At 41.9% G+C, this 26977-nt stretch overlaps 1 protein-coding gene across 6 annotated transcripts in view; it reads left to right on the forward strand.

Moving 5' to 3' along the window:
- Cadm1 (cell adhesion molecule 1) overlaps positions 1-26977 on the forward strand; it is a 329214-nt gene that overhangs the window by 237328 nt on the left and 64909 nt on the right. For all 6 annotated transcript variants that reach the window (XM_057767397.1, XM_057767399.1, XM_057767401.1 and 3 more), the window contains exon 2: positions 26555-26701. In XM_057767397.1, the coding sequence (XP_057623380.1) occupies positions 26555-26701 (147 nt within the window). The remainder of the gene's footprint in view (positions 1-26554; positions 26702-26977) is intronic.

A 26977-nucleotide genomic window follows, 5' to 3' on the forward strand; every position in this document is an offset into this window, starting at 1 on the left:
GGTTGCACGGCAGCTTGGTGCATTCCAGCTATTACTGTGGCGTTTCTGTGTGGCAGTGACAAAGACAGTGACAGTGTTTTATCAAGTCCTAACAAGATTGCCTCCGTGCATAATTGTTAAACTAAAGGGCTGTCGATCCATTGATGTGGAACAGGCGAGAAGCTTAAAGAATAGAGAAAACCCATAATCGCAGAGTAACTTGTATTTCTGATTTATTCTGATTTATTATTTATCACATCACGGTTAAAACAATTTCCTACGGTTTTGTGTATTTTTAATATTATTTTGACATTGAATTTTCACCTAATGCAAAGAAAGGTTTCAGCAACTTTTTGAACATTTATATATGCAGGTAGTTAGGGGGGTTGGAAATCCCTTTTTTATTAAGATACAGGATGCATGTTTATCAAAATTCATCTCAGATTCCATTTAGAAATAGAGATATCTTGGGTTTGAAAGAGCTTACTGAGCTGCGAAGAATGACAGATATTACTGACAGAACAAAGTTGCGAATGATAAAAGAGCCGAGCAAATATGTATACCCGTGTGGCTATAAATTAACCAACAGTAGAAAGAGTGTTGTTGGTGGGCACAGAGCAAGCATTAAGTCGGAAGATGTAGGAGGGGATACCTAGTGAGCATCCCTGTTTGCTTCTTGGGAAAGTATGTAGCCCCTTGGCAGCCTGGTCCTGCATGGTGGCTGGTGGGAGAGCCCACCACCCTGCTGGATTTCTACCAGCAGACATACAGAAAAGTCACAGCCCTAAAGGAGGCCACAGGCACAGCCGCAGCACAGTGGGTCCTGCAGAGAGCCCAGCTGAGGAAGTCAGACTTCCTAGGAAAAATGAGGAGTTATAAATGTTAGCTTAGGGTTTGGAAATGTTAAATTTCGCCGCTATGAGCAGCGTCTGTCAAAGCCCCTCTGAAGAATGGTTTCCAAATATGAAGACAGAGCTGACTAATGTCACCTTTATTTTAAGCACAGTAACTGGCTCCCTGGAATAATGGGTACAGTGTAGCCATTTGACAAACCCTCCTGGTGATACGCAGGGCATACTGAATGCAGGCGGGTAAAGACTGCCCTTTCCACCAGACTTCAGGAAGCCGCAGAATCACCTGGAAGGCTTATTCAAACAGATTGCGGGCTCCACTCCTATGGTAACTGAGTCAGTAGAGCTGGAAGGGAGCCTAGGAGTTTGTATTTGACAAGTTTTTTCCTAACGTAATCCAGGGGTGCTCATTTGGGGACCTAGTTGAGTGACACGCGTACCGAGTTGGTTTTATTGGTGCCCAGACTATTCTAAGAAAAGATCTGGACTTTACGCCAAAAGATTTGATTTGATTTGATTTTCCTGATTCTTGACTTCCATCGTCTTCCTGGCTATATAGCCAGGGATCTTCTAGTTCCAAATACATCACTGTAGACAGCCTGGGCTTCATGCTGCGCTTGCACTGAGAACACAGAGATGGAAGTCAGTGACAGGGACAGCAGGGGAACCCAGGAGCAAGTAAGAACATCAGACATTGGCACTGGAAGTGCTCTTCTTGTGGGTGGAGAACAAGACATCACTGGCCAGGGTGCCTGGCCTGACTCAGCCCTCAGCATACAGATGAGAACCTGACCTCCCACCCGCAAAGGTTGGGCCGGGTTCTGTTTCAGGCACTAGAGAAAGCCACAAGTGAAACACCCAGGTTACTTCCCTTTCTGAGGTTCACTCATTCCCCCACCAAGAAAATGCGAACTTTCAATAATGGTGCTGAATTCCTAAAAAAAAAAAAAAAAAAATAGAGTGGTAGGATTCTGTGGTTTGAGAAATGGGCAGAACAGCTTTCTGGCTGAAGTGTCGTCGGGAAGGACAGAGGTGTGGAAGGTTGCAGTTCACCCAGTATCCTCTACTTTAAAAGCAAACATCGGCTAATGGGTGTTTTCATTTTTTCTTATGGCAGACTGACTTTTCTCTGCTCACATTTATTTGCATGTGTACTGTCCTCCCAAAGAGATGGAGAAATCCCTTCTCACCTCCATGGAATTCCTTTCTGCTCAGCAGTAGACATCCAACCATATTCCCACCTAGTCCAGTTTACCCTTGTTTTTAGATTTGGAAACTGGGTAATAGAACGATAATCATTAGCATGAAATGGCCAGCATTTCTCAAACCTTCAAAAGGTCAGCACATGTATAGCATGTTTAGTTCCCACATCAACCTTCCAGAGCCTTCTTACAGTCGCCCCTCCCCCCCTTTATATAGATGATGAGGTAGGTGAAAGTATTGGCTCAAGGTCATAGAGTCACATCAGTTGAACCAGGGCTTAAACTTAGCTTCTCCAACGCCCTTTTAGATTTTGCAGAGCCTATTTTTCTGTGGTCTCAAGATAGGGTGCACCTGCCCTTGGTCACTATAAGGGAAGACAGAGATGGAAGTGACTATTTTAGACCTGAATGTGCTATCCCTTTGCCCATAGAAAGGAAACTTTTTTGAATGTTTGTTTTTCCTAATTGTGTGAGTTAAGTAAAGTGATTGGACAAACAGTCCTCTCCTCCTGCCTGGTAATCTGTCATAAATCAACCTTCAGATGTTAATAAAACAAGTCAAAACTGACAAAGGAAGTTCCATTTGTATTTTAAACTCCCAATTCATCAGGGTCTCCTCCTTCAGATCTTCTGTGAGAGTGTCCTTGGTCTTAATGTAGCTGCAAGATAAAACACAGATAAAAGAGCCATTGTCTCAGAAGAGCATTAATAAAAAATGAATGTTGATCCTAATTGAGGAGTATTTAAACATACAGATGGAGGCAGGTAGTCTGCGGGGAGCAGCTGAGTCTGTTAGAATCTGAGTCTATCTAGTCTTCCTGCTCTGACTACATTGCCCTCACTGGGCAAATACCTGGTGAGAATGTCACAGTGAAATTAGAAAGTATGTGTTTGTGTGTGTGTGTAAACTATTACAAACATTCTGTTGTTCTTATTTCTAAAAATGTGCTCTTCTCCTCTCTCTCCTCTGTCTTTTCCTATTCAGTTAACTCATCTTCTGTTTCCTTTTCCACCATTTGTCTGTTTACATTTATCTTTATAAACTTGGTTTTGAGTTCCCTGTACATCTGTTTGGGTGAATGGAACCCAGGGGTGAAGGGTAGGCCAGTCTAAATGACATCTACAGTGAACTGTAAGCCAGAGAACAGAATAAATATCCAGGATCCTACATCAGTATAAATAAATTATTCAGTAAATAAATAAACAGGAGAAAAGAAAAGGCTTGCCTTGAGCAGAATTTCAATTAAAAAAGTAAAAGGAGTTTTTTCTACAGATTATCGCTTGAATTCCACTCTAATAATTGCTGTATGCAAGGTCCACCAGCGAATGCTCTATTCACTAGTAAAATGTTAAGGAGAGATATGATAGGTACGCTAATCAAATATCTCCCCAAAATATGTGTTAATTGTCTCATAGGTTGTGAGGTGTGCACATATCCGCAAAGTCTTGGATGCTTCTCACTCTAGGAGCTGGCCCTTTATTCCTTTGCCAGAGTGTGTACTGGACTTTAGCATGTACCATCTTAGCCAGGAGACCCAGGTTGACATAATCAATAAGACATTGGTATCATGCACTCTGTTATGTGATACAGAGAGGGGACATAGTACCTCTTCGCTACTCTTCCCCTAAGTCTATCATCTCCGTCTAATCTCAACAGAACATAGAACAAGCCTGCGCTGGTGGTTGTTGTGCTAGACCATCACTCATCAGATTGTCAAGGTCACGCAGTGGTGTGGGCCCCATACTCGTTACTTTGCTGTGTCAGTAAATATGATGTTAAAGCAAGGCAGATGCAAGAGTCACAAGAACTTGCTGCTTGCAAATTTTCAGGTCCATCTTTCATAATGTTAAAAAGAAACTAAAAGTACAGCCCATCAAGGTCATAGGAGAACTAAGGCCAAGGAGAATTTAAAATGAATCTTATTCATCCATTCATTTATTTATTAGTTTGTTCATTCATTTGTTCATTTATTGAAGTAGTTTGTGTCAGACACTGCTGGCTGCTGTGGGCACCAGGCCTAAGAGAATCAGCACGTGATCTTCCTCTGCAGCTCTCTTCACGGTGGCTGCTTTAGAAAAGACATCTGATCGCTGCTTGCTTTTCTTGCTGCCATAGCTGAGTAGGGGGCACGGAGAGGCTTGACCAATGGCTGAAATAAGTCCAATGGGTGCTTCCGGAAACACACAGGAAAGAGGGTTCCCCTGGTTTGCTCATCACAGGAGCCGGCTCATTGTTTGATCTTTCATTTCAAGTGATCAGATTTTCTATGGGAATGTCATATTCACTACTTATGTTTTCAAGGTCATTTCTCCCTAATAGCTTCCAAATACTTTAAGAATAACACTGAAATGCTTCCTATGTGCCTCGAGTCCTGGAATCTGCTGCAGTGTTAGGTGTTTTGTTGTTTTGTCTGGGAAAGAATCTTTGAGGGTTGAAATCATTGTCATTTAGAGTTCTGTATGACGACAATAACAACAATACCTTAAAGCATAAAATAGAGATTTTGGTTTTAAAAAATATTGAGTATCAAAACATGTTATTCTTACTATAGTACATGAAAATTTAATGCAAATTCACTAGTTGAAACCAGTACAAATAATTACATAAAAGTCTTTTCACTGCAGTAATTTTGGGGCAAAAATCTTAGAAACGATCTACATATAGTGAGAATGGTGAAATGATCTTTAGCATACCTATATGATAGCATAGACATTAAAATTCTTAGACACATGTACATCAATACAAACATGTATAGCTGTATGTGAAAGCAAGACTCCACTAAAGTAATTACATGAACAGAGTTATTATGGGATATTTTTGTTGTTTTTACTTTTCTGTAATTTTTATGCTATGAGTATTTATAATTTCATAATTAAGATGAAACAGTAAAGTATTCATTTTTGAGGAATATTCTATTTGTTTATTTTTGAGACAGGGTCTCATTAGACTGGCCTTGAACTTTAGATCTTCTGGACTCAGCCTCCCAAGTACTAGATTTCAGGCATGCGCCACCATGACACAGACCCCATTTCCCAGTACTGGGACCAAATACATGCTAGGCAAGTATTCCTCCACTGAGCAACATTGCTAGACTTCCGACCTTTTTCTTTTGAGATAGGAGCTTGCAAAGTTGGGCTTGAAGCGTCTGCTCTTCTGGTAGCCCAGGTCTCAGCCTTCTGAGTAACTAGGATTAAAGATCTTCATCACCAGCCTTGACTGAATGGTGCCCTTAAAATTAGTGATAGAGAAGTCTCAGGATTTCTAATATATGGGTTGAATAATGGATAATGCTGTAATTAAAACAAGAATCCTTCTAGAGCTCTGGAAATGTAGCTTCAATCGTCTTCTGACATGGATGGTATTTTCAGATTAACTGTTTTTGTATTAGCTGTTTCTTGGTGGACTTCTAAATGTATCTTTGATGGTTTTCCACAGGGAAAAAGCATTGTGTCCAAAATAGATATAACTTCATGGCATGGCTTTTAGTCCAGCAAATGCTTCCTCTCTCAGTGCTTGTAAGTTACACACATTGCATAGTATTAGGCCTGTGTAGCAGGTTATTACAAGTCTCTGAAAGTACTGATAGTCTCATTGAAACATCTGGAAATCCTTTGCTTGAAATTGATTACAGATTGGTAAACCATACATTTCTGTGTCGGCCATTCTCGTGTGGCCATCTGAGCTAACATGAGCAACCACACCCATCCCAATTCTGAAAACTTGACCTTGCCTAGACCATCAGGCATATTGGTGGCCACCTGATACCAAGCATTTAGGCACCAAGTCAATATAGGATCAGCAGTTCTTAGACTGCCCAGCCCCACATGCAGGAGAGTGATGACCACACCTAGAGTAGAGATGCTGGGGAAACAAGGTCAGTGACAGTGACGCCAAAGCCTGTGATGAGCCTAGATCTGCTGTAAGATGAGATGGGAAGACCCAGGGTGAGGTAGTCAGCATGCATAGGAGTTCTGGAGATGGTGTTGGGAGGCTTGGTTCTGCAGTCTCTGCAGGCACCCATCCTTGCTCACTTCCCTTGGGCTGTATTCAGTCATAGCAATGCAGGCTCTTAACCCTTAACCCTGGTTTGTTCTGTTCTCTTGAAAGAAAATTAAAAAGTTACTTACATGGTCTTTTAAAAATAATAATAATTCAGTTTATCTTTTTTAATGCCTTTGGGCTATAGCATTTTGAAGACAAAAGTAGGACTGGAGAGAGGGTTTGTAGGTAACATAAGGATGTAATTTTGATCCACAGAACCCACATAAAAATGATGGGCGTAGTGTTGTGCCCTTGTAATCCTAATGTCAAACTGATAGGCAGAGCCAGGCTCTGGGGCTTGCTGGCTTGCCAGTCTAGCTTACTCCATGGGACCTAGGCTAGTGAGAAGCCCTGTCTCAAGAAAAACGAAAGGTGGACAGTGCCTGAGATACCCAGAGCTGTTCTCTAGCCTCTGCATACATGTGCATGCACACTAACTCTCAGATGCATGCACATACAAACACAGAGAGAATAAACAAACGAATAGAGCTTATGCATTTTGTTTATATCTGCCCCCAAACTAGGACCCTTCCCACTTGAAATCTGGATGAAGTAAATGAGCAGTGTAAATAAAGTTTCTCATTCTTCTTAGATTTATTTAACACTTGCCTCCAAAAAACTCAAATATGAGTTTGATCCTGGAAAAATATACAGTGTAGCTAGAGCTTTAGCCACATAGCCTTAGCTCCCAGTGTCCTTAACAAGGGTCTTCAGTAGTGTCGCACCCTAGGCCTTCTTCTCAACATCTCTTTATCATATGACCTCAAATTAAGACTATTGAAAATCCAGCAAGACTGGGTTCTGGAGTAGGTCAGAAAACAGAGCAAGTACCACGGATCATCATGGAGTTCTCTCTGACCTGCTCACGGCCTCTCATTGAGCCTTGTTTTCCATGCTTTTCTTGTGGTTTGTGACAGATAAGAACCGTATTGATTCCCAGCATCTGCTGGCAGTAACCTTTGAAAGGGCAGGCAATGCATCACCACAGAATTTTATCTATCAATATCGGAGTAATAGAAAGACAGGGATGACATCTAATCACAACAGTGCTGGCAGATCATAAATCTGAGCTGATACAGGACTAATAATGGGCAGTAGGAAAAAAGGGGGGATGTGGATTAACATCCAGATAAAGTTGGGGACAGGACAGGACATTCAGATGGAAAGGACAAGATTTCCCTGTAGGAGAAATACTAAATGGTGATGGTCATCCTCACAGAGGCCCAGAGATGGCCAGTCTTTACAGCCTTAGTCTTCTCATTCTATAAAACTACCTTGACAGTGCTCTGGGGGATTATGCAGAGTTTGGGGAGATTGTGTGAATCAAAGTGTGGTCCTTAAGTCAGCAGCATCGCCTGAAAACTTTTCTTTTGGACTCCACTCCTCACCTGGGCTGAGACCCAGCAGAAAATTTCAAGGTAACCTTTGAGACAAACATATTGAGAAAACTCAGGAACCCAGCTGGTTCCTGGCATAGGTCTAGTCTTCAAAAATGTAGCATAGGGCCAGGCAGTGGTGGCGCATTCCTTTAATCCCAGCACTTGGAAGGCAAGAGCAGATGGATCTCATTGAGTTCAAGACCAGCCTAGTCCACAGAGTGAGTTCCAGGACAGCCAGGGCTACACAGTGAAAGAAACCCTTTCCCAAAAAAACAGCAACAAAAAACTAGCACAGAGTTGATGTTTTACTATTTTTGTACCATCAGTGACCAATAATCTACTCTGTGTATGAACCCTTCATTCCTCTGGCCTTTTTTTTTTTATTCACGAGGGAATTGTGCAAGGGATGGAGAAATAAATGAGGAAAGCAAACATTTTTGACATATTAAACAATGTCATAAAATTAAGTATACCAATTCCTAGGCTAGCAAGATGTTTCAGCAGGAAAAGGTGCTTTCTGTCAAATCTAATGACCTAAATTCAATCCCTAGGATCCTCAGGGTAGAAGGTAGATTCCTACTAGGTGTCTAGGTATCTTCTGACCACTGCTTGCATGCCATAGCATGCTTGCACAACTCTCACATGTATGTGTATTCTCTCTCTCTCTCTCTCTCTCTCTCTCTCTCTCTCTCTCTCTCTCTCTCTCTCTCTCTCTGTGTGTGTGTGTGTGTGTCCATTACTTAATTAAAATCTAACAAAAATAGATAAATATACTTATGGCTGCACTTCTCTGGCTGGTGTGGCTGGAGGAGGCTGGCATCCTACAGGTTAAGTTCTATGTGTGCTCTGGACATATTTAGTGCTTTTGACATGTCTGGAAGCTTCCAGCCTGGACAGTGAATAGTGCTGCAATTTAATAACATAAATGGAGTCTGTCTGATTCTGCAAAGAAACAGCCTTCCTTGGGGCCCACGATATATAGTCCCTTCTGCAGTTACACTCAGTATTTTTAATCATTTCATGTTTTTATTATAGTTCAAGTACAAGGTGCTACAAAGAGTCCCTGGTGCTGGCAGTCACTCAAAAATTGGCAAATCTAAAAAGTGAATAGAACAGCAAGTAGCCCATTAGGGATTTTCTTTTTCTTTCCCTTCATTTTCTTTATTTTTTTAAAAAACTTTTTTAAAAAAGAAAAGCTACCTTATAACATTGGAAGGGTTGATTTTGGCATCTTATCCATGAGAAGTAGTCGTAATAAACTTCCCCCAATTGTTGTTGCCTTCTCTACAGAAATTATGGCTGTGCACAATTGTGAGGGGTTAACTGTTTCCGTGAAGCTCGTAATTGAGGCTCTAAATGTGACGAGCCTGACTGCTCAGAAACCTAACGACTTTTTTAAGAGACTGAAATTCGGAACATTATTCTCTCTGAAACGGCACTTTGGTAACCCAGCAGAAGACTGCTCAGAGTGTGCTCCTGCTGTAGTGAAGGAATCTTGGTATGCCAATGCTTTTATATATTAAAAAATAATGATGAAATCTCTTGTATAAGAACTGATTTGTTAAAGGAATGATGTGCAAGCCAAATTGCAATTGACAGCTGAAGGGAAGGGAAGCCAGAATCTAGGGCATGGCAGTGACCATGTTGCTGTTCCCTCAGCCCCCAAGTAAATTTAGGGAGTTAGCCTACTAGTAAACTTAGGTAGGAGTTAATGTTCTAGGTACAGAAGGTTTCAAAGTGATGGGACCTTGATTCTTACTTTTGGGTGAATTCTTTGCTTTCAGAGGAAGTGTCATTTTCTTCAGCAGGCAGTTCCTAAGGATGCTATTAGCCTGCATCCGGACGGCAAGGCACAGTTAGTCTAGCAGTTGAGAGAGAACAAGCCAGAGGTCCGGGATGGTCTGTGGGTGTTCATTAAGAGGCGGTGAAAAAACAGTGAAACCATTGTTTATCTTTTCTTCCCCTGAGCATTCTACTGGGCTCTTTCCAGACCTGATTGTTTCTGTCTCCAGCCAAACACTCTTATTATTTCTCTTAAACTTCTGTTTATGCCATTACCTGTATTTTTGCCGCAAATTTTATCTGCTAGGCAGAGTGAAAAGGCCTACTGTAATGGGTACTGTCACTTCTTTTTTTTTTTTTTTTTTCTTCCCTCAAATCATAGAGTTGGATTTCATGACTTATAACAAACCTCAGCAGCCTCTTTTCAGTTTTCATTTTGGACCACTTGCTTTGTTTCCTGACGTACTGGTTTTGTCTTCACTGGCTTAATGCTCACAAGCACTGAACAGACAGGCAAACCAAATAAGCAAAAATTTAACTAGGGTATTGGAGCTTGTGAACTGACAAACCCCACTATGTGTGACAGCACTGACTAGGAGTGGGTTTTGTTTTCTTTTTTCTTTTCTTTTTTTGTTTTGTTTTGTTTTCTTTTTTTTTTTTGTTTTCTTTTTTTTTTTTTTTTGCAGCTAAGTGCACAGTAATCTATTTGTTCTGGTCACAGGCAACTGCTTGGGGAGTGGAGTTTGTTTTTGTGCAGTGTTGGTTGTGTGCAGTCAGAGGAAGGATGCTAGATTCTGGTGCCTCCTGACTTAGTGAATGGTCCGTACCAATTTATCTTCTGACACATCAGCTTTTAAACATGTCTCTTCCTGGAAACTGACCTCACTTAGTGGTGAGGATTTCTGCCTCTCTCTGTCCAGTGACCTACTGAGATATCTCAGGGCCTTGAAACAAGTTGTCTATGTGCCCCTTCCCTTAGTCTGCCCTGCTTTAAGCTGTTGGTTTCAGGGTTCTTGTGACTCCTGTTTAAGAGAGGAATGACAGTGACAGCTACAGCACTCTAGACACAGATCCTCAAATTTATTTGGCCCACGAATTATCCCTGTCTCTTATTAAAATTCAGGTTCTGACTGATAGGTCTGGTATGAGTTTGGATTTATGAATGTTTTGCAATCACCCAGACATTATTAAAACTCCCGGTCAGCCACACAGAAGCCTTAAGACACAGGGAGCAGAGGAAGCAGACTGCCTCACTATATGTATTTACAAACAGGTGCTACAGAAAGCAGATTGCATCCCATGACTCCATACCCCATAGCCATGACTATCTATAAGGGCAGTACAAACCAGACTTAGGGGCTATTAAAAAGGAGGGGGGTCACGAAGTTGATGGCTGGATCTAGGAGGAACAAAATAAATTGTATACATTTATGAAATTTTCAAAAATCTCAAACTATATTTAAAAACACATCTAAGTAGTGAGCACTGGGAGTGACGAGAAGTGTGTGTCTTTTGTCCTCTGACTTCTTTTCATTTCAGTGTAGCCCTGGCTGGGCTGGAAGTCAGAGCTCCACCTGCCTCTCTGTTCTGGGCGCTGGTGTTAAAGGAGTGCACCACTGTGTCCGGCTTTTGAACTTCTTTTAAAGTTAGCCCTTGGCCAGTCTTTCCTTCAGGCCACTGAGCATTGACTGGTGTTGAGTGTGTGACTAATGACAATGGGGCTAAGCACCACTGAGCCCTTTTGCTGAAAGCTGACGGATGGGTAAAGCCCTGGTGCCCAGCCCCATGGGTCTGTCTGTCTGTCTGTCACCTGCTTTCTCACAGTTGTCACTGCTCCCTCTTCCTGTCCCTGTCCTAGCTCTCAGCTCTCTGGCTGAGGTCTCATCCCAGTCTTCTTTCTCCCAGCCCCACCTCTCCTTGTAAAACTTGTCTTCCACAGTCCAGGGGTGGTTCTATCACTCCCTGGATTCAAATCACTCTCAGGCTCTCTATTAATTACAAGATGAAATGTAAATTCCCTAATCTGACATATGATGTCCTTCAGTATCTGGCCTATGACCTCTCTTGAAAGCATTCCTTGTCTCTTTCTTGGACACACTAGAGCCTTCACAGTATTTCAACAAGCCAGGATCTTCTCAGACACGCCCTTCTCCCCACCCCCCACCGCCTGTCTGGAATGCACGGTCCACTCATATGAGCCGGGGCTACAGTTCTCAGAGCACAGTGGTGATATACACTTATATGGGGCACAGGCTGGCACATATTAGCACATTGCTGTCTGTGTGTAGACAGTCTGTGGTCTGTCGAAGACAGTAAAGAAACATGCTTACTGCTTGCTTTTTAGCCTTCTTTTTTTTAAAAAAAAAAAAGCAAATTTCTATTGTAAATCATTTAAAAATCTAAAATTAAAAATTATAGAAATACTTTAAAAGATTTTAATTCAAAAATCTATGTGACATATAAATATCTGAAGATGTTTGGACATTATATGGACTAGTTAATTTATAAAATTGAGAGGGTTCAAGGCGTATGAAGTCCTAACAGATCCTTTAGTGACCTCATTCAGGCTTGGTCATTAACTGAGTGCCTGACATATATGGTGACACTGTGTTCTCTTTTAGAGATAGAAAAACAAGATGACACTAAAATATTTAAAATAATAGCATAGGTAAATAAAGCTTTTATTTGGGGATACACAGGAGTAAGGAGCTAAAAATAATTAACATTAAGTAATTTGGGATATACAACCACTCATGTTAAGCATGCTGCTATATCAATCCATAAATTTGCCTCACATCTTCAGATGAGACTCCAGTGCTTCTCAACATAACCTAGCAATGGAGACGTTTTCATGTCCTGTTTACATGCGGGGAAGCCTGAGGCCTAGAGAGCTGACACAACTGCCCGAGGTCTAGCTGGTACAAGCAGAGCAGAAAAGCACCCTGAAAACAAGTGCATAATGAGACTGACATGTACAAGTCGCCGTGTGTTGGGAGTCAGGGAGCACAGGAGGTCAATCACAGGACCTATATAAAAAAAAGCTGGTCTCGGCGTCAACATGTTTGTCATCACAGCCTATGGAGGATGGGCCATGCAGCTTCCTCATGCTAGCCAGCCTTGCCAACCTAGGGAACCCCACCCAGTGAGACAACCTGCCTCAGAACCCAAGGACGGCTTCCAAGGAATAACACCCAAGGTTGACCTATGGGCTGCATGCACTCACACATCAACTCACCCAAACAATAACCTCACCACCACACAAATGAAAAGCTTGTGGCTGCACCTAAACCTGCAGGATGGGTGGGAATTCTCCAGGGTCAGCTTTTCTGCTTTTATGAATAGATTAGGGATAGGGGTTTGATTCAGTGATAAAATAAGAAACTACTGTCAATAGTCAGCTAGTGTCAGATGCCGATTATGTATTGATTTGCTTTACATTCAAGGGTGTATTTTTACCTAAGAATATCTATTAGTGTCAGAGTATAATTGTCAAGCTAAATCATATATTATTATTAAATTTTGTCTGTGCTCTTTTCTTTCCTCCAATGTCATGTGAAGGGGGGAATTACACCCCCGCATGTCACAGGAGAGCAGCACTTAGTGAAGGTTACATTTCTGGAGACCTCAGACATCCTAGACACACCCAGGAACTCATTAGTAAGCAGGAAAGGTCTCAGAGCCTGGTAGCTTTCTCCCAAGCTCTTGCAGTTAGTAAGAAAGGAGGAAATTATGTGTGAAAAGTGACAGCCAGCACTGGCCAGAAACAGCAGAGGACACAGACGAGCCTAACAGGCTAAGGTGAGTTAGAGAGGGCCCAGCCATTCCTGCTTATTTCTGTAGTTCATGACGTCCTTTCTGTATTGAAGAATAGGACAAAGACAAGAGCCAATTTGCAAGTGTGGTGGAGTTTTTGTTTCATTTTGTTTAGTTTTAGTTTTGGCATTTAGAAAGACTTGATTATACCTTCTAATTTTTGTCCATCATGCCCCCTTAGTATACCAGGTATCTGATGTTGATTGTGAAGTTTGCCAAGGAAGATGTGTTGTATTGCCAACTTAGTGTGATCTACCTAGGGAAATGGGAATTGCTCTCTCGACTCACTATGGGCGTTTACAGAAATAGAGGGAGCCTAGAGAGTAAACCTGTTTTGAATGTTGTACCTTGAGTCTAATTCTAATATTATCCCTCTGCCTACACCTGCTGCTCGCCTTGTACTTTTTATATATGAAGGTTGGTTTGTAGTTAAGCATAAATGTTTTTCAGTGCAGATGTTTAAACTTGCTCTCTGCTCTCCAGATAATTTTATAGTACCATGAGGTGACTATGAGCATTAGTGGTCAGCTTGACAGAATCAAGACTCACTTCCAGGCATGCATAGGAGGGATTTTCTTGGTTATATTCATTACTGTGGGAAGACCCATCTTAACAGTGGGCGGGACCGTTTCCTGCATAGGGGATCCTTAACTGTTTAAATTGAGAAACCGCAAACACTGACCTGTGCTCATCCCTCTGTTTCCCGACTGCGAATGCCGTATGAGCAGCTGTGTCAGGCTCCTGTGCTTTGATGTCCTTACCATGGAGGACTGGCTGATCTTGAACTGTGAGGCACAGTAGGCCCTTTGTCCTTTAAGTTACTTCAGAATGATCTATAATCATAACAGGAAAAGAAATTAAGACAGATGAATAACATCTAAACTTCTTAAAATAAAAAGTCCAACAATTTTAAAGAAGTTAAAAACATCTTAGTAACAGACAGAGGTCAGGAGGTGACGCTGACCGTGAAGAGATTTGAGGGATATATAATCCTTTATTTAGCCTTTTCAGGGAGGAGGTGGAAAATTTTTTTAAAAAATAAAAAATTAAAAAATTAAAAAAAAAGAGAGACTATAAAGACCGGGCTGAGATACTCATTGTTGATGGTAATGGCTTTGAAGAGAGCCAGAGGTCAGAACTGGGGCTGGATTTTTAAATCAGGCTCATTTCTTAGTAGCCCAGCCTAGCAGTTGCTGCCCTCCAGGGCGACAGGTCTGACTCTGCGCCGGAACAGGCACATTTTGGTGGCGTATGGCAAGAACACCAAGGAGAAAACAGAGCAACAGAGCAAAAGGGAGCAGTGGCAGGGGAGGAAACCTCCAGACTGCCTTGCTAGGGATTCTACAGCAAGGCTTTTTTATTTTGTTGGAAGTCCAGATGTTAATTCTTAAGTGTGCAGCCTGTTAAAGACCTGATGACCTCCAAGTTTGTCATCTCATGTCAGAGTCTGCTGAGCAAATAGTGATTAGTTCTGGGAACTGTAATGTGAAGATATGGCAAATAAACAAGATGTTAGCATTTGCAAAAAAAAAAAAAAAAAAAGAATCGAGTTTTTTATAGCACACACACTCCATATGCAACTCTCTGCCCACGTCTCCTTATAACCCTGTTAGAGAGATATCATTTCCCAATTTAAAAGTGTAGGAAAATTCAGAATTACAGCTTTCCATCCCAGGAAGCTTTGAACCACAGCAAGAACCCCTGTTTTCCTAGTCTAATGCTCTTCTCCTGTCTCCTCTGCTGCCCCCTTACTCCTGAAAAACAAGTCATGAGTAATGAATGCCCTTATCACTTATCTCTAATTTCAGTGATGATTAATCAGCAGCCCACACTTGGATGATACTAATCAAGTTATTTGTATAATGGCACCAATTTGGATCGTTACTGTGCGTATCTGCCTGACATGGGCTTGGCACCGGGCAATCAGCAAGCATGAGAGTGAAATCTGGAAGGAAGCTCCTTGGGCCACTGCCTCTCTCCTTCGCCATCTCATCATCAGACTCTGGCTGAGCAGGGCTTCCGAGTTCAGTGTGTTTCCCCCAGAGGGTTAAAGGATACACCCCGCCCACCACTTGCTTTCTGACTGACGGATGATACAGTGAATAGCTCACCAATAAGGGCCAATTTTCCAGCTAAGACACTGTTGTTTCATATAATAGTCCAAAGCTGCTTGGCTTCCTGGTAGGAGATGTAAGTTGAATGTCGCAGCATTATTCAGCATGATGATTATCATGGATTTACAGCTGTTTCTCGAACAAACCACATTACACACACTTGGGACAGACACTCTCTAGAATAAGAATGTGAAGCATCTCTCCCCTCCTGTCTCCCGACTTTCTGTGTCTGTAGTAATGTCGTTTGAAGCTGGCATTCACCTGCAGTCTATATCTGATGTGATCCAACTGATAGCCCTACGTGTTTGTCCTGTCGGTTCTAAGCTTTAAACCTGGAAGGTTTTCAGTGGCTTTTGTTGGCAGGAAGAAATGAACGAAGAGCTGTAGATAGAGACGGACATTACAGTCAATGTTTGGTCACATAGACTGTTGATACTAATGAATGCCCTTGAAGCCGGTACTGTAATTGCCTGAAGCTGGAGCTAAGTGCTGAGCCTGGGTCAGTCTGCAGAACAGACGTCTCCTCCCTAAATACTAAAGACCTGATTTGTGGGCTCTGGTTGTGGAGATGATTTTATCAGTATTGCATATTGGAGCATGCCTATTGCTGATAGATGGGTTGCTTGGCTTCGGATTCCTTTCTGTGCTGGGCATGTTGTTTGATTTTATTCCTAAGTCATAAATGAGATGCTGTAGAGTCTTCCATTAGTTCCCTCTGTTCTTTTACATCATAAAATGTAATGTCCTTTCAGCTACTTCACTGATACAGTGGGGTTGTTAGTGCAGCGGAGCTAGGGTTAAACAGAAGGGATCAGATCAATCATTTCTCAGTTGTCTTGTGTGCATACAGAGTACAATCAGAAGACAAAAAACAATGTGAGAGTATAGTAAGGTTTAAATGAGACAATATAAAATAAAACATAATACCTCACACATTGAAAACACTCTTAAAAATTAGCTTTGGTTTTCATGCAGATGACCTGAACAATGGTCCCTCTAGATAATAGTGCGAGTTTTCTTGATGCTAAAAATTTAATAGTAGCAAGCACTTTAGAAATATTTGGTTTTCTTGCCTCTAGACATAAAAAATAGCAGCCACTTCCCTTTTCTTCTGTAAATGTGTAGATCCTGGCTGTAACCTTGTGATTTTAAATATCTTACGCTAATTGTTCATCTTTTAACCCTATAGACAAACAAAAAAAGGGGGGGGAACCTCAGCTTTTAGTGAGTTGAAGCAAAAGTGACCCAAGTTCAATCATCAATCATCGTACCTTTTATCAGAGGGGAAATGATACTGAGTTTGGTGTTTAAAAAAAAAAAAAAAGTAGAGGGAATACCTGTGCTATCTCCATTGCGACTGAAGGCTGGCATTCTACAGAAATTCAGTTTGGAGAATTTTGTTGAGGCATAACTGGTAAGGGCAAGTGCTGAGTGGTACCCATCTCTGCTGTGGTTACTGCTTAGGGGGACTAGAAAGGCATGTTCAGTCCAACTGACTACAGCAGGCAGCCGTGCCTGTGGTCTTTGTGCCTTTTATTTAGTTAGGAAAATTTAACATTGTATTTTTGTTGTAGCCCAGCCATGGCTACTGTGGTATATATACTAAGTAGTTGGCTGCAAAGTTCTTTTCTGGATAAGATGAAATCCATACAGGAACAGCAAAATATAATGCTTTTGCTTTTGGGTGGTTGTCAAGTGCTTTAACAAGTAATTTGAATCTCAATCATATAAACCCTTCATTTCCGTTGTGGATAGCTGTGGTTTTAGAAATGGAGACAGTTCTGTTGCCTTGAATTAAACCAGCCCTTTCCTGTCATCTCAGACTTCAGCTAATCTGGGGGCCCAAGGTACCACCTGGAAAAGGATGTGCTTCTTCCACTCTCCGCTGCTAGCTATACAATCAACCCCTGTTTTTGTATACAATTTTCTCCAGCATGGACCCATGCTTGTGAACGGCAGGGGCATGGACAGCCCACTCTCACTCTGCAGAGCCATCACTGAACAGTCCCAGGGAATGGAATATGTCTTATTATCAGCTCATTAGCAAAGTGGCTGACACAGAAGATCAACAGTTGGCCGTCAGCACAGCTCCATTTTGTCTGGGAGAAGTGTAATACATTTTGAAATGCTGGCGTAGCAGCCAGCCTTGAGTTGGACCGAAGCAGAACCATCTAACCCCATCCTTTCTTCTTTCGCCATAAACGCGCATCGCAGAATCGAGCCCATTGAGGAGAAATCATTTGCTCTGCCAACACAATTAGTTTTATAAGAAGCCGCTGTCTTCAGATTGTTCTTCTCCAAAGTCCAAGTTGGATGACTGCAGTTACTTTTTAATTAATATTTTTAAGAGCCACCCTCCTTCTCCCAAGAGCCTCTAAGCAGATTTAACAGGCTTAAAAGGCCTCTTTCACAAGGTGACGTCAATGCCATCTCCCAAACAAATAAAACTCCTTTTGAGGACTCTGGGTTTTTTTTTTTTTTGTTTTGTTTTGTTTTGTTTTCTATCTAAAGCCTGCCCAGTGTGTGTGGGGGGGGGTTGGGGGGGGTTCTTCATGGTTAGGCAATATGTTATCTTGTGGCTAAAGGACAAGACCCTGCTGTCCAGCCAGGAGAGTGAATAAAAGGAGGTAGGGGAGTCTGGGTCCCTCCACTTTCAGCACGAACAGCTGCAGGATTCAGCGATCATTCCTAATCTTTATGGTTTATTCTTTACATTCTTGTTTCTTTTGTTGCTGTCAGTTTCTTTAGTGTTTTCATTTTAATTGAAAAGCTAATTCAGACCTTTGGGTTTCATGGCTGGTACCACTCCCGAGACACATTCAGTGTGGTGGCTCATACCTCCTCCTTTTAGGGATCAGACAACCTTAAACCTTAAGCGTCATAATGGGTTTGGCCTTTTTAGTGGTGTAGACCCTGATTAAAAAGTTATTGATCTTGGGGTCTTTCAAAGGGATGGATGCTAATGTGATGGTTGAAATTGAAACAGCACAGACACACATGCTCTGTAACTACCTTCTTTGTCACCATCTTCCTTGAAAAGAGTCTTCATGTGTCTAATCAATGCTTCCTTTCACAAAAGAGATACCCATTCCATGTAAATGTAAGTTGTACTGTACTTGACCTCAGTTCTTCAGCCTCCATGCTGAAAACCAATAGACAAAATGGTAAAAATAGCTGGGTGCGTATTCGTCTTTAAAGTTGAGATTCCGGTCACCTTCAGTTTGGCATGGTATAAGGATCATTCCCCTGGGAGGGGAAGGCAGAAATAACTCGTCTTGCAGCTGAGATGAAAGCGTTTCATGGGGACAAGGAAAACTTTACATAATTCCTTACAGTAACTTTTCTCCTATTTTAAAGCCGGACAGACTACTTTGCAGTGTGTAAGGTCAAGATAGAATTGTCAAAAATCTCTTCAGTCAGGAAGATGTTTTGGCCTTAGATCTATCAAAAACCCCAGTGCAAGTGCTGTGAAGGAGAGCTCTTGCTGTGCTGCTTCATAGCTGCCTCCACCCCAAGGAACTTCAAAATACAAGGGAGACAGGGAGAAACGGAATTTGCAGAATCAAGCCTTTGTGCCTGCCCCTTGGTTTTAGCTTATTTTCATGGAGACCTGAGCTGCATGCGTTGTAACAAGCCACCTCCTTGAGTGTCTGCATCCTCAGCCATGCTCCCTGCCCTTGCATTTTGGAGTTAAAGGTGAAATTCCATCCTTAACCCCCTTTTGGTTGTCTGAGCTGTGATTAATGAACTATACGTGATTCCCTGCAGACCTTTCAGAGGGTGGATGAAGGATGGAATTTCAGCCTTTAAAACAAACAAAGGACCACGCCTTATGCTTAATACAGCTTTTAAAATTAATGTCCATTTTGGATGCCAAGAAAACAAAGGGAATTTCTCAAAAGTGTGTTCAGCTTGCCACAACAGGCCTTAATTGGTGTCAAGGAGATGTTAGGATGAATGAGGAAATGCCCATTTAGCTGATAAGACTGAAAAGTGGGACCTTGTTATGAGCTGTCATCTCAGCATGTATTTAGACTATAGCAAAACTGAAACATATTTGCCATATAGATCATAATGACTCCAAAGGAGCCATTATGCTCTATTATGTAATTACATAATCAAAGCATGCATAGTAATCAGCTTTTGGAATTCAATGCTAATCAAACATACCTATACTATGTGTTTAAGCTAAAATAGAGAGCGTTAATTTGCCATTAGTCAACTAAACAAGAATGTGTATACAGAATATTCATGAATAGCTTAATGTTGTGTCAGATAGTTTTTGTTTTGTATTCAGGGGAAATCAACAATTTTAATTGAAGAAAAACTAGCACCAAGGAAGATTCCTCTTTATCTTGCCATTCAGAAATCTGCCTCACCTTTTACTGATTATAAAGGAGATTAAGGGTAAATTCAATCTTTTTCCCTTCTATAAGCTCAAGCGACACAACAGAAATTTTAGAGCAGTGTATACTTAGGACTGTCTGGCCACCTCTATGCATAGGACACAGCCTTAGAAATGCCACCTAAAACCATGGCAAAGCCTTCAGAACAGCAACAAAAAGTTAGCATTTATCATTTCTTTAACTAGAACAAAATCATTGCATGTCGTTTAGAAACAGGGGAGAGGAGGCCCTTCTTGGGGCTCTGTCAGGACATATGTCCTGTCCCCGTGGTTTGTGGCACATCTCTGTACAGAGCAGGTCTGTCGGGAAGAGTTGTTCTTGGAAGTTTCTGTAGCTTGTCTGGATAAAGAAGGTGGCACAGTGTTTGGGTTAGTGTCAGAGATCTTTGTCCACTTAGTTACTGTTTGTCTGTAAGCTCACGTCTGTGTGCCTTGTGGTCATAATTGTTTTGACCATTAAGAAGATGAAGCTGGTCAACATTCCAATTTTCTTTTTTGGGACAGAAAAACATGGATGGGGATCAAAGAGGTTAACAGAAGCCTTGTGAGTCACAGACAGATTGATCGCTTTTGATTTTAAATAAATATTCAAGTATTCATGAAACTTGGGATATTGCCTCCCTTAAAAATAAAAACATTGTATTTGTTTTGAAGAGGTCATCCCCTTAACCTTTAATCCTTGGTTGATGGAACTCTCTTTTGGGACATGGCTTTCACTGTCTCTCACCAATATGTGGCTGACTCAAAATGTTACTGTCATGTTTAAATGGGACTGAATTCTTTCATCAAAAGCCTTCGTGGCTTGAACTTCAAATAATTTATTTTCAAATTACTTTTACTGTAATTCTTATTAATTCAAATAGGTTTCTGATTTGATATAAAACTCTGTAAATGTAGGGAACAGTTTAATGAATTGAAAGATAGGATTGAGTCTTTTAAAGGAAATGTACAAAATATGCTGACAATAATTGCTTAGATAGAAATCAAATCTTAATGGCTTTGTTAATGATTTGTAGCACACACTGTGTTTACGTTGACTTGAGGGAACATATGCAGTTAGAAAGATTTCTCCCTCTGCATTTCAACAGAATCTTAATGTTTTGTTTCCTTTTTTGAGACATTCTCATCTTTGTTCTTGCTCTGGGAAACTTTAGCTAGAACTGCAGTGTTCTGCTTGTCATATGGTCGAACTCGGTCAAGATGGACTCTCTCCTTCTGCACTGGGCACTTCTTTTTTTTTTTTTTTTTTTTTGGTTTTTCGAGACAGGGTTTCTCTGTGATTTTGGAGCCTGTCCTGGAACTAGCTCTTGTAGACCAGGCTGGTCTCGAACTCACAGAGATCCACCTGCACTGGGCACTTCTTTAACAGGTGGTAAAGATAGGATACACTAGAAGTGTGCAGAAGTGGTAAGTCAGGTCACTCAGGGCTACCACAGCAGTCGAGAATAAGCTTTCCAAAGGCATGCAGGTGCTTTGCTCCTTTGAAAGTTTCAAATTTTGATGCTTCTTGGACAATAGGATGTATAACCTCAAGTCTTTGATTGCTGTAAACCTTCCAGATCTGGCCTTGGGGAGATGGTGGGAAAAAGTGCTTGCTGGTCAACATGAGGACCTGAATCTGAATCCTCATAACCCACATAAGAACTGGGTGTGGCTACTTGTGCCTATAACTGGGGGGCTAGGGAGAGACAAGCAGTCCTGAGGCTCATTAGACCACCAGCCTAGCAAAAACATGGCTAGCTCCAGGTACAGTAGGAACCCCTAAATCACCCATCATCCTTCTTTGGCACACCTGCTGCACTGGCTCACAGTCCTGCACACAAGTACATGCATACGTGCACACAGAATTTAAGAAATACACTTGCAGGGACTGTAGTAGGAGCTTTTAAGTCCCTGAGTTCAACATCATCAGGGTGAGTTTTCTTTTAGCCATCCACATTGGGGACTTGGGTGCCTCCTGTTTAGACAGTAACCCTGCCAAGTTAATATTAAGGGTTCAGTTTTTCCTAGAGCAGGGATGGGGACAGAGTTTCTCTAATATGATGTAATTGCTGAGGGAGAAGGCCAGGGGACTTAAGTGTCGCTTCTTTGTGCAAACCACCCTTACAGTTAAGTGTCATGGTGCCCCTCTGTGTGTGTGGGTAGGTGGGAGTTTGCATAGCTGCCGTAGCATTCGCTGAAATCTGGTTTAACTGTGACTTGTCCTTTTGTTATGTGCTTGACAGGGAAGACGCCCCCAGTTTTATTTGTTTTATTGTTTTAAGTGTTTTATTTGTTAACAGCCGGGCAGCAAGGGCGAGAGCTCTGGGCATTGGCAAATGCCCACTGTGCCCTGGTAATAAAGGCTTTCTCTGGGGGCAGACTGTGCTGAGTGCTGAAGGGGGAGGCAGTAGTAAACAGGTATTTTGCATTCAGGACAGCCTCTCTCTCATCTTGAAGTGTGTAATTGTGCTCAGGATAAATTACAGGAATAAAAAAAAATTCACAAGTTGCTCATAAGGAAATAACCCTCTTTCAAAACAAGTAAAATTTTCAAAGCAGAGCCAGAGGGACCTTAGCAACCAGTCCTGAGATGTTGGCTGGTAAGCAGGGCAGTAGGGAGGGAGTTGTCTTCCCGAAGCAGGTTCTAACACCCCTCAGCTCAGCCACTTCGCTGAATCACACCAGGCAACTTCCCCAAACCAGGCTCTGCAGTTCAATCTTTATGGTAGAAATACTGAAAACACCAGAAGTCTGGGAAGGGGGAAGTAGCTAGTACCCCACCCTGCACTGGGAACACCTCAGTTTTTCTTCCTATTTCTCACTTCCCACCTCTGGCTTTGAGATCCTGTCACTTGTCACTTCTGTAAGGATGGATAGGTTGCTGATTAAATGAACAGGGATGGAGTCTAGCATTTTGTACAATGCCACCTAAAGGGAGTATTTAACAAAATGATGTTTAGAAAAGTCTCTGAGATATTATATTAATTGCCAACCACTAATAAAGAATTTATGTCCCAACACCAGCCCTGTCAAGCTGCTATAAGGGTCACTGGTAGTCATCAAAGGAAGTTTTCCCTTTTGTAAACAGTAAGCTTTCTTGTCACTGTAATTGCCCAAGAAGTGTCTGGTTTAATGGAGGATGCTTGCTCATGAATGAAGGGCTCTCTTTGGTTCAGGTCTTTGTTTTTAGGAATTACAGAGCAACTCTGAAAGTTAGCCAGGTGTGGTGGGGCATGTTTTATAATCCCAGCACCCTTAAGTATAAAGGAGGAAAATTGCCATAAATTTGAGGATAGCCGGTGCTACGTAGCTCGTAGCAGACCATTCAAGGGCACACAGCAAGACTCTTTATGGAAGAACAAACTACAGGGCTATCATGATGAGGTGCCTACTGCCAAGCCTGAGCAATTTGATTCCTGGAACCTACATGGTGGGAGAAAATAACTGACTCCAGAAAGTCCTCTGACTTCCACATGCACACAAGAATAAGTAAGTAGAACTATGTGAAGAAAAATAGACAACAGAAACCCTGAAAGTTATAGGAAGCACCCCTATAACATAACAACTTCTGGTCTAAATTAAAATTCAGTTTGATTCTGTCTCCCAAACTTCATCCTAATACACCAATTAGCGGTCGAAAATGTCTACACATGCCAGCCACTGCTCCACCCTTGAAATAAATTACCTGGCTGTTAACAGCTTCATTTAATGGCTAGATATTTGTACCTGTTTGATTTCTTTTCCCCCAGAACACATACTGTTCCTGCCTTGACAGTATGTCAGCTAATTGAGTTTTAGAAAACTCTGAAGGGTTTTAAAATGCATTCTTTAAGGAAGATACCCAAGTTTCGTGTTTCTCTCCTGCTACACATGAGATTGCATTTTGTGACAACCTAATTGTCTCAACATTCATTTCAAGGGGGAAATTTATCAAGTCATAGTGTGTACTCTTCCTGTTGGAAGACATATTGGAGAGTGTGAGCAGCAATCATTTTTACATAAAGGCTTCAGGCAGTAGAGTACTGACACACATACTATATTTTCCTTGCTGTCACTCAAGTCCTTTGCCTCAAATAAATAGGTCATTATTATCCCATTGCAGCCATCTATGGTGCCTCAAAGTATGGGGCTCTGTTTAATATAACTGCCATCCAGCTGACCTGTATAATTTATGGGTGATTTTTTTTTTTAAAAAAAAAGGACATTCTTGGGCCACCACCATTAGCCAAAGCACTTTGATGTCTTTCAGCCAAATATTTCATTATCACATAATTTTCTGTATTGGTACTACAACCTTATTAGAAGTTGACTTTTTTTTCTTAGGCACTGAATGTTGGCCTTAATAATTAAAAAATAGTAACTCCATGTTGTTGACAGCATCACCATGGGTTTGCAGAGCAGCACAGCTAAGGCAAAAAGTTTACCTAAGTGACTTGTTAAATGGACCGGTCATATAGTACCCCATTTTAAGTAGTAAGTAGGAATGTACAGATTGTGTTATAAAAAGGAAACAGAAACAAAAACAAAACATCTTTGATTTTGTCACTACCTCTGTTCTTAAAAACCCAAAACCGCGCTTTACTCCTCTTGGCTCCTAACCGCCAACACAAAGGCTACTATAGTTATAGTAGCCTCCTCTCACAGTATACTGCAGTGCCGGAGAACTTCCATGTAGAACTAAAATTAAAGCCAATCATTATTTCCACAGGAACCGTCTTATTAGAACAGGGCGGAATTAGAGGCAGCTTTAAGTCTCAGGAGCGTTAGTTAGTATCCAAAGGAACTGGTGCCCCTCAGCAGGCAGCTTCTGCACATGTAGAAGAAATCCCTACCTGTCCCAGAAGATCCTATTTGGTAGTCTGCCCCCTAAAGGCAAGCGCCTGTCTTTAGCATCGTTTTACCCTATCATTACTTGGTGTCATTTTTCCTTAATTTCCAGGCCTGACTGAGTTACCCATGCAAACATACGGTGTCCTGTTCACACTTACCCAGGGCCAGTACATCCACCTTGAAAAGCTGGCCTGATTGGCAGGCATTCCCGTCACCTTAGTTTTAGCTCATATCTGAGAATAATCCATTCCTTCCTGCTGGGTTCTGAATTCTGTGTTTGTTACCGGAATTCATACAGAAAAAACAAGAAATAGCCCTTCACTGTGTTTTCCGATCCCTCTCCACTCTGTTACTCTGTGCTAGCGTTCTGCACCCTCCAAGCTTCCCCAGTTCAGCCTCACTCCATCCAGCCACACAGACCTGTGTCCTCACAGCAGGCCTCATTTCCAGGGTCACGGAGCTCAAGGTCAAGTTTCATTTGGGTTTGCTCTACAAGCGCCAGACATTTCGTTTATCTGTAGCTCTAATAATCCGCCCCCCCCCCCCATTCTTCTAGTTTTTTCTCTTCTAATCCTCTACCAGGGCCCGGTCTATTTCTAGACTGATTTGGCTTTAAGGCATCTTAGACACCCCATCACACTTCCCCACTGTGTCCTGCCAGGAAAGGATCCTTCAGAAGTGTGATAGCAGGTGGAAATCCTTCACTTATTCTAATTGTGCCTCTATTTATGCTGCCTCCAGTTTTGTATTCTTTCAACGGAGCATTTATCTTTGACCTTTGCTTCTTGATGTGACAACATTTCTTCAAGGACTGAAGAAGACACCCTAAGCCGATACATGGCCGGCTACACAGAGAGTCCCTGTAGAGCAGGAACCCTGAGCTGGTATTCTTGCTGTATTTGCTGCTCCCACACATGATAGCGGCTTACTACGTGTGGGGATTTGTGGTCTAGAGAATGATGAGGGTGATGATGGTGGTGATGGTGATGATGATGGTGACTGTGGTGGTATGATGAAGACCATGATGATGATGTGATGGAGGTAGTAATAGTGACGATAGTAGTAGCAGCTACCATCTGTTTAGTTTGAGAAGCCAGACATGGTGCGAAGTGCTTTGTGTTTATGACAACTCTGTGGGATAGCTTTTAATTACTGCCCCCATTTTGTAGATGGGAAACTGGCTCGGGTATGGTAGATAAATTTCCTGATGTAAGAACAGTCTGTCTTCGCCCTTCTGGACTGACTGTTACATCTGCCGCCTGTAAACACACTTTTTGTTTGGGAAATTGACATTAGGTGTCTTTTGTATACATCTCAGCTCCCTCGTCCCAGCCTTTCCTATCTCTTGTTATGGCAACCACAGAATCGAACACTTCACAATTCCTTATCTTCTGCTTCTAAATTGAACTTCCACCTTGTACTGTGGATCTTTTCACACATTTGGGAGATGCTCTGGCTCCTGGAACAAATCTTGTTGCTGCAAACTAGTGCAGCTCTAAAGCTAAGCCTTGTATCAGTGGATCTGAGCGCTCTCACATTTTGACATGTTCTGAAAATTTTTAGTGGCTGAAGGGGTTATCTGCAGGGAGGGTGGTGAGCTCAGAGCTGCCTGAGACTTTGGGTGAGTTATAAAGGTGTGTTTCTGAGAGCTGAGTCAGATTCTCCACTGGAGACCCTCTGGGTTGTATTGAGGTCCCAAAGAGCCAGTCTGGTCCTCATGCCCACACATGACAAAATGAACTGCCTGTCTGTTGCGTATGTCAGCATCTGCTAACTAGACAGGGTTATGTTTTGAACCTTCCTGCTTCAGTTAAATGACCCTTGAGTTTGGCTTGGCTCAGGGCATGTGGTCTAAGCTTGGCCACACTTTCCCTCTTCTAGGTGGGAGATCTTCGACATTCACACAATCATCACACTGGTCTTTCTGCTTCCATCTCAGCATACTGCTTGGCAGTTCAAAATACTAGAAGTTGGGAGCTCGGTACTCCGTACTTTGAGCCATGTCAATTCCAAGCTTAGTTGTTTCCTAACCAAGCTCTGCCTTAGTTTCATGACTCATTTTGTGAACTAGGAAGAAAAGTATTTAATGCCATATCAGACATTATTTCTATAGTGTGTTTCTCACTTCTTTATCTTTAGTTGGTCTCACTGATCTTTTTCTCCCTTCTTTTGAAGGTGATGGACAGAATCTGTTTACTAAAGACGTGACAGTGGTCGAGGGAGAAGTCGCGACCATCAGCTGCCAAGTCAATAAGAGTGATGACTCTGTGATTCAGCTGCTGAATCCCAACAGGCAGACCATTTACTTCAAGGACTTCAGGCGTAAGTTTCCACCCTGCAGTAGTAGATGCCAACTTTTTTACCTCTGTGTTGTCTTGATAAAGAGATTGCCAAGGCCACCTTTTTCTAATTTAATGTTAGATGCTTAAAGTTTAGTCAATTCTTTAGAGAGAAGAAAGAGACAGGCAATCATAATCTTTCTACTTAATAGAAACCTTGAATGGTCCCCTTTAAAAGTCTTACTTTGCAATAGGAATTGATTGTAGTAATTCAAGGTGAATTGCAATCGAGTCCCAAATACTTAGCTGACACAAACAA

The sequence above is a fragment of the Chionomys nivalis genome, chromosome 4 (assembly GCF_950005125.1).
Source record: "Chionomys nivalis chromosome 4, mChiNiv1.1, whole genome shotgun sequence".
NCBI lineage: Eukaryota > Metazoa > Chordata > Mammalia > Rodentia > Cricetidae > Chionomys > Chionomys nivalis.